The sequence below is a fragment of the Panicum hallii genome, chromosome 7 (assembly GCF_002211085.1).
Source record: "Panicum hallii strain FIL2 chromosome 7, PHallii_v3.1, whole genome shotgun sequence".
In the NCBI taxonomy this organism is placed as follows: Eukaryota; Viridiplantae; Streptophyta; class Magnoliopsida; order Poales; family Poaceae; genus Panicum; species Panicum hallii.
This window is the reverse complement of record NC_038048.1, coordinates 40,729,923-40,738,120: the sequence shown is the minus strand read 5'-3', so window position 1 is coordinate 40,738,120 and position 8,198 is coordinate 40,729,923. Positions and strand designations below refer to the sequence as shown.

Sequence of the window (8,198 nt, the reverse complement as noted above, 5' to 3'; positions counted from 1 at the left end):
AGGAGTAACAAACATGCTCAAAATCTGACAGCAGTATCATTCCAGTAGGAAGGAATATCGTCAGTAAATAATTGGAATGTGATACAAGAAGGTGCAGTGCCTACCTGGATGTCACCTACATATAATGATGTAAGGTGGTGCCGCAGTAAAATTATCATGCGCAAGATGATTCCTCACAAATGGCCAATGTTGCGCTTGAGAATCTCATATCACCATTAGTGAGTGATGGATGCGGGAGCTACTGAATAGCCGAAATTTTTCCCCAATAATCGGGACCCACAGGTTGAGTATACCATGCATCTTCCAAGGTCAACTGATCCTATTGTCAATTGTCAGTTTCCAGCTGCTTTCGGTAAAAAGAAATGCAGCCAGATTTAATGAGTCTTCAGATGCTGTATGCCAGTGAATGGTTAGCAAACCATGTATATAAATTTCTGAATGTGTTTGCCATACCTGGATCAACAAGATGCCGTGTAGTAAGAAGCATCTTCATCGGGGATCCAATACAATTGTAAATTGCCAGTTTCCATCTTTCTTGAAAAAACAAAAATGATGTCAGTTATATGATAATACAGATTTAGTGGTATGGCTGTGAATAGTTAGCAAACCATGCATATATGTCCATGTATATCAGCACTTAAGCAGGTTTTATGAAGGAAAAAATGTGCCCATTCAACAAAACCAGTGCAATGATATGTTGTTTAAAAAAATTGTTGTGGGTTATTACTTCAAAAAAAAGATAAGAGTTATGGTTGAACGTTCAAAGGTGAACATAGCTTGTGTCGTTATCTCTATATATGATCATTCCTTTTCAAGGAAAAGTGGGGGTTTTGCTCCCATCAAATCAGAAAAATTTAGTGCAATCTTTCGAGGATAAAATTATCTACTTGGCTCTCTCAAGGCAGACAAACGGGGTGGACCCTCCAGATTGAAGCAAGGGGGAGGCGGGGGGACCCTCCAGTTTGGCTTGAGTAGCTTTGTTGACTCCAATGGCTTCCCATGATAAGGTTCTTGAACCAGAAGTAACCCTCTGAGTTATCCACCTGTCCATTTCCAGGGTCACATGCTTACATCACTAGGCCAAGCGCAGAAGGCAGTAAGATAATTCACCGACGTGCCTGGCCACTTGGCCAGACGTGGAAATGACTTTCTGGGCCAAAACTTGTTCGAAAAACAACCTTGAAAGATGGTACGCGTGATGCTTGCAGCCCACAGATTGCGTCGAAAACAATGCGGTGAATTGATCAGTTGCAGTTGGTTGCTGGTTCCTTGTGTTTTGTTCTTGTGGCCGTCGCGATCCAGATGACGCTGGCCCGTGAAAGGGACCGGGGGCATCTCGCGAGGTGCCATGCCAGGCCTCCCACCGGACTGCTCGGCGTGGATCGCCGTCGTTCAGACGTTCCGCCGATGCCTTTGCCGATTGGCGATCGGCATCGTTCAGACTTAAGACGTTCGCTGATGTCCTCGCTGATTGGAGTGCTCCCTACTCAAAGATGCCTGAACAGTCTCAGATGCGGCCCGGCCGGCCTCTACTGATGGCGCAGGGTCTCCCGGAATCTTTGGCCTACTGGTATCCTACTTCCCTAGAAGAGATTAGCATCGGCTTGCGCCCTTGGAGGAGCAACACACTTGTGCGCCCGGCCGCTGTTTGATTGGTACAGCATGCACTTCCGTTCGAGTTCAATGGTCCGGGGCTGCCTCGATTCAGCCATTGGAAAGGGCATCCTGTCCTATGCTCGACACAGGACTCTGGCGTATTGTCGTCTGTCCTTCTGGTTCAGTTTGTCATCTGGTCGGTCGGCCTGTCTCACTGCAACGCTCGAACGCTGTCATGGGCTCGCTCATCTTCAGACTTCAAGGGCCACCAAGGAGAAGCATCTTTGTGGGTCTGAACAGATTTCTTGAAAAAAAAAAGAGAAGGGGAACCACAAGAACCCTGTAATTTGAGTCGAAATCCTAGCAGATTCCAGCAAAACCGCTCCCCCCCCCCCCCCCGGTCCTTGCTACTTCATCGACAGTTTGACGTGAGCCGAGCAATGATGCGGAATCTTGGCAGCAATTACCGATGGTTCTCTTCAACTTTCTCTGGGATGGGCGAGGCTAATGACCACCATCCCGGTAGCGATCAGGATGGGGGCGGTGTCGCCTTCAGGGAAAAGCAGAAACGCCTGCACGGTGGACCGGGACGAGGTGACCCGGCGTCCAAGTCCTGTAGGAGACCAGGAAAGCAAATTACTGTAAGCGCGTCGCGATGTCGTTCGTCTTCTAGCTGCGAGTGTCGCTTCCAGAGTTTGCAATTGTTTCTCCCGATGAGAGACAACATGTTTCGGCTTAAACTGAAACCATGAAACAGTATGGGCTATGGCCTGTAGACTCTCTTGTTTGGGTCTTTCTAACTTATTTACAATAGGTGGGAGTAAACTCTGACTGACCCAAACGAGTACTAAAGCTAGGCGATGCGTTTATTTGTGCCAAAAATTGAATTTGGAATCAGCTCTAGGAATGTCCCAAGGGAACACAATAAGTGATTAAAAATATTCCTAGTTTTCTACATGAGATTCAAAAATTAGTCTTTTAGTTGTAAAAACATAAAGTAGCTTCTCTGAATTTAACGCTGGCTTTGATCCAAGATTTTATAAAAATTCAGTATGTGGCCTGAAAAATTTGGTCACAGTGTAAGTAGGGAGATGTTTTACAAGTATCAACTCACTTTCAGGATTTGTCAGGTTGATCGCTCCCCTATAGAAAATGGAAGGGAATGTGCCCGCATGTGGAGGGAGAGGAAGAGGGTGATCCTTCCGTCTTCCAAACCCCACTTCTATACGGATTGGATTAACCAATCAAACCCTCAGAAAGTTTCTAGTAATGTTTTATGAGGCGTATGACATCACTTATCTTCTCGTTCAAACAAAAAAAAACGTTTTGTAAGCAAAAGGAAATCATTGGTGCAAGCAAACGCAATATGCACAGAAGAGTGCCTGTTCTGAATTTGGACATCAGAAAATGCACTCTATTAGCCACATACAAAAGCTATGAACACACTCTTGTGCACACTACACTACAGGTTTAATAATCACATGGCCTCTGCTACACGGCGGACTTAGCTATTCTGCATCATCTGCCTAAATTTTTTTTCTCGAAGAAAATTGCAGCGATCTTAAAACAGTTGCAGGCTGATCACCGTAGTTTTCTTCAGGAAAAATACTGTAGCACCTGCAGATACTTGCACAACAAATACACCTCATAATAGTGCCCCTAGAACTCCAAAGCTAGTAGGAAAACGCCCACCTTTTCCAGTGCCTGGCACAGCACTACGCTACGCAAGAAGAAGCTGCCCTGCGATCCCTGCAGATCAAGTGGAAGTGGAGTGACGTAGCCGGCGAACGAAACGAAACGAAACCTCCAAAGGAAAAGGAGCGTCCTTTTTCACAGGTCGAGGAAGCCGGTGGTGCGCCACACGGCGTTGCGCACGCGCCGGAGGTCGCGCCCCTTTAGCGTGCGCCCGGCGCCCTCCATCACCGACGCCGCCGCCGCGGCGCGGCGCGCGGCCATCTCGTGCGGCGGCACCACGGGCTCGCCGTCGTCGTCCTCGTAGTCCGCGGCAAAGTCCAGCTCCGCCGCCGCCATGGCCTTGGGCCAGGCAGGCACGGCGACGGGGGCGGACTGGTGGTACGGCTGCGGGGCGCGCTGCCTCTCCGGGCGCGCGGCGGCCGCGACGGGCGCGGTGGGCGCGTGGCGGTCCTCGGCGAGGAGCGCGGACAGGCCGACGCTGCCGGACGGGAAGTGGCGCGACGACGTCGATATGGGTCTGCCGAGGCTCGCGGACGGGGACGGGTCGGCGACGGCGAGGAGGCCGCGGAGGTCGAGGACGACGACGTCGCGCTGGACGACCAGACGACGTCGCGCTCGTCGAGCTCGAGCTCCTGGGCGTCGTCGACGCCGGCGTCGTCGGGCTGCTTGAGCAGGCCGAGGAAGCGGAGCGACGGGGAGGCGGAGGCCAGGCGGCGGGGGGGCGTGGACATGGCCGGCAGCGCGCCGCTCCTCGGCCGCGCGTGTGCGTGTGTGGTGGCCGCCACTGGCGCCCTGCACGTCGCGGGTCTGGGCCTCTCCTTTAGGCGCGTTATTATTGGCGGGCCGCGCAGGCCAGTGGTGGCGACGGCGGGTGGGCGGGCGGGGCAGTGAATTATTGGGGCGTGATGGCGACGAGACGGGTCGGCCCGGCGCTGGCGACCTCCGTGTCGAGCGCGCGCCGGGATTGCGGTGGTACGGTGTCTGCCACGGCCGATACACCCGTCCCCAGCTTTTCGACGATCTGCACCTGGAATCATTCCGGGGGGGGGGGGGGGGGGGGGGCGGGCGCGCCGCCGCCCGGGGAAATTGGAAGCGCGGCGACCGCAGGAACACGACACCAGTGGCGACGGCAGATCGACGGCGACAGGCCGGTAAAAACTGAGGCGATGTCACTGGGTGGGTGGTGGTTTAGGCGGAGGACATCAACGCGTCAGGACGTCATCGGCCGGGCAGTTTACGATGCTGCTGCGGATAAACATCTCGGCGATCATTGGCTCTTTGGCTTGGCTAGCGATTAAACATCGCCCTATCCGTTTGCTGTACCTAAACTAACCCTGTGTCTACATGCATCATCCGCCGCACAAATCACGGGGGGCGAGCGATTGACAGGGCACCTACCGCCACCCCCAATTTTTCCACTGGGGGCAAGGGAGAGACGGTTGAGGAAAATAAAGTAGGCGTCGCACTCGGCGCCTCATCATTTAATAACACAAAAACAAAAATCTGGACGCGACTGAATGGCTGGAGACTGAAGGGCCTACTACGCCGGATCACGAGTGCTTCCTGGGACTTGTCGCATGCTGCGTGCTCGAATGATTTTTTTATGACGAGGCGAAACCAAACTTTGTTTCTCCGCTGGAGAATTGAGCCCGACTAGGCGTAAAGAAATGAGTTTTCTTAAAGAAATGAGTTGAGATTCTGCGATCTGGTTTGCCGGAAAATTTGGTGCTTTTTTAGATGATAACGCGAAACCGAAGCTTCTGTTGTTTGGATAGCGCGGAATCGAAGTTTCCTTGGATGCTTCAGATTCACAGCTGAACATTCTCACATTCAGATGCTTCGACTGCGCGCCACACTACTGAAACTGAAACGGTTGATGCCGCAGAGATGGCTAGAAGCAATCGAGCAACGGCCATGGGGATGGCGCGTCCTCCCACGGATGTGGAGGGAGGGTCAAGAGGGTCTCGCGTGGAGGAGGTAGCAGGCAGGTCAATCTCTCGGTTCGATCAGGACGGATGGTGGTAAGGGGTCTTCGCGTGAAGAAGGTAAACGATCTCTAGGGCTCCATCAAAGGGGATATGAGCGGGAGCAGCGAGGATCACCAGCGACGGCGACAGGTACCCCGTACCAGCCACGACAACGGGAACTGGACAGCTGGACACCGGATCTCGGCAGCCATGAGTCACAAGTTTCTATGGATGCAGTGCTTCGGGGTTTTTTTTTTCAGTGCGAGCGTATGACGACTGACGAGCCTCCTGCAGTTCTGCCTACTGATGCTGGGTCTGACTGCATTGCCAATTTGCCAGAAAAAAAAAAGGGAAACGAGGTTGCGAATGAAACGGGGCTCCAGCTGCTTCACATGCTGCTAGGCAGCGATGGGCCTATTAGGCTCCAGCATGCCGACGGTTGGGCCGGCAAGATATGCCAAGCAACAATATAAAACAAGGACATTAAATCAGCCGAATGAAACTACAAGATACGCAATGCATCCCCAGAAATGACTAGGCATTACAACTATCGACCAAGTGAGAATGTACATCAGGGTTACCTGCAAAGAGCCACATGATCGAGTCCCAAAAGCAAAAAATGTGGACCCGTACAGGAAGAAGATCCCAAGGGGCAAGGGCACCGCACAAGAATTGTTAGCTGTTACATCTCGACGAGGCCTCACATACAGATCTTCATGAGACGCCAGAGTTTGGCACGAAGTAACTTCTGTCAACCAATCTCAGTACTATTCCATCAAAATACATTGGAAGGAGACAGGACAGCAGCACGCAGCCTGTCGATAGAGGTTCCCGTGGAGGAAGTATCATGGCATCCCCGTTCTTCTTGCTCAACATTCCTATCACGCTTAACTGCATTCCTTCTCTGATATACCTACAAGCACATGCAACAGTACTTTATGTTTCTGAAGGTTCAACCTACAAAGATGCAGATAAAAGGCATAGATGTTTGGGAGCAACTCAATTACCCCTCCTCAAGACGAATAAGCTGAGCTTCTTCAGAAGAAAGGTTTCTCTCTTCGAGCCAATACTTCAAAGTTGAAGATAGCTCGGTATCTCTGCTTGTTATCACCAGAAGGTTTTCATCGATTAGTGGTACTACCTTTGAGTGATGCCCAGCTTTCACCAAGGCTCTTTTACCTGATTTTGCATCCGTTATGTAGAAATCAGCAGCAAACCTCTGTCCAACTCCACAGAATGTTTGAATAAGAAATACATCATACATATATGTGGCATCTTAAATTCTTATTATGTGTTACTTGTATACAGTAATGGCAGAGCCAGAGAGACAATAATCTTTAGAAATGCTGGAACTGGAAGATCCTACTAATGAATTATTCATTAATGTAACATTAAACTACAAGTTCTTGCTCTGTTATAACTGAGAAACACTACCATAAAACTTTTGTCAGGGGAAGAAAAACTCAAAATTTACTGTGCAAAACTTGCCCGCGGAACTTTTCCAGTATCTTGCAAGAAATTGAAGAATGTGAGTGTTACATTATATGCTGGATCTGAAACTAAAGCAATAGGAAGACACTTCAGCTATTCTATTCCTAGCACTAACAGTATCATGCAGAAATAATAGTATGTTTCAGATGACATTAAATTGCATTAGACTGCTAAGGCACATTGACAAACAAAGCAGTTAACTCATCAGGACCTAAGGCAGATTGGCGGAAGACAAAGGAAAGGATCTATATGTTTTACATGAAAACATGTCAGAAGACATCGAAATTGCAAGCATAAGCCAACAAAGCATTATTACCTCAGCATGTGTTAATTTCCATTTGGACCGTCGATTCCAAGGATTTAGTATCATGGAACCCCAACTGGCACATTTTCTTAGCAGAGTAGATGTGTATACACAATTTTCAACCTTCTCATATGAAGAGATCAGTGAGATATCACCACATGAAACAAACTGCATGAAAGAATGAACACCACATCTGAGATTAGCACACGAGGAATACTGAAAGTAACTCATGCATAATTGCAAATATTGGCGCTGACATGGATAGATCATATACAGCAACAATGGTGCTAGAATTGTCAAATGGCAAGCTGATAACTGAAACGGAGCAGTTACTTGCCCTTATTCAGAAGGTGCGTTGAATTACCGAAGTAACTGCTCTAAATAGATAAGGTATTGTGAACTACTCAACACAAATTATGACAAGGTTGAGCTGTCTCTAACGCCTACTTTGCAAGGTCACTGCACCAACTGTTCAAACTTCAAAGACATCTAATGCTAGTGAATTTAGTGCAGAGAAATGTAATGCAATGGCGAACCCAGCTCAATTGCAAAGCATAAATGCTGCACAGTTGACAGATCAGTTTCTTAGACCAATTGCGGAAATCTCGTGACGAAGAAAACGTAATGCGCGAGGAAACGGCAAGCATACTCCGGTGATCTTCACGAGCTGGCCATCGGCCGCGACGCGGAGGCTGGAGGCTGGGAGCCCGTCCACGAACCGCCGCAGCGCGCGGCCCGACGCCGCGGCGGCCGCGTTCCACAGGAGGAACGCGGCCACGGCCGCCGAGAGGAGCACCGCCACTACGAGAAGCGCGGCGCTGTGCACAGCGGCGAGGACGAGCGCGCCGACCCCGAGCCCCACCGCGAGCAGCGCCGCGACCGCCCACGCCGCCGCCCTCGGGAACGGCGGTGGCGCCCTCGCGGCGCCGGCGCCGGTGGCGGTGGCGCAGAGGTCGTTCAGGGAGGCCGCCGACGCCGATGTGGCGGCGTCCGCGTCCTCGTCGGCGGCGGCGGTGGCGCCCCGGTCCCGGCGCTTCCCGCCCTCGCCTCCTCCCCCCGGGAGCATAGTGGCATCGGCTTGCCCCTGGTGGTTGCGGCCTGCGGGGGTGGGCGTCTCGGGTTTTGGCCCTCCGCCTTTTGACCTT

At 51.1% G+C, this 8,198-nt stretch overlaps 1 protein-coding gene and 1 pseudogene across 1 annotated transcript; both read right to left on the bottom strand.

Annotated features, from left to right (window-relative positions):
- Nucleotides 1–2,942: 2,942 nt before the first annotated feature.
- Nucleotides 2,943–4,022, bottom strand: LOC112899066 (annotated as a pseudogene).
- A 1,706-nt stretch (nucleotides 4,023–5,728) lies between these two features.
- LOC112898926 (uncharacterized membrane protein At1g16860-like) lies at nucleotides 5,729–8,198 on the bottom strand. Its single transcript, XM_025967240.1, has 4 exons — nucleotides 7,703–8,198; nucleotides 7,066–7,221; nucleotides 6,266–6,477; nucleotides 5,729–6,171 (listed from the first exon to the last, which is right to left on the bottom strand). Exons 1-4 carry the CDS (start codon nucleotides 8,117–8,119, stop codon nucleotides 5,973–5,975), a joined length of 984 nt encoding a protein of 327 aa, XP_025823025.1. The 5' UTR covers nucleotides 8,120–8,198; the 3' UTR covers nucleotides 5,729–5,972.

Bases quoted from the DNA above. Each gene is read 5' to 3' on its own strand.
- LOC112898926 (XM_025967240.1), bottom strand. From the start codon at position 8,119: ATGCTCCCGGGGGGAGGAGGCGAGGGCGGGAAGCGCCGGGACCGGGGC. The intron at 6,478-7,065 runs GTAATAATGCTT...GGAGTTGGACAG, and splicing joins GGAAATTAACACATGCTGAG to AGGTTTGCTGCTGATTTCTA. The intron at 6,172-6,265 runs GTAATTGAGTTG...ATGTGCTTGTAG, and splicing joins CTTATTCGTCTTGAGGAGGG to GTATATCAGAGAAGGAATGC.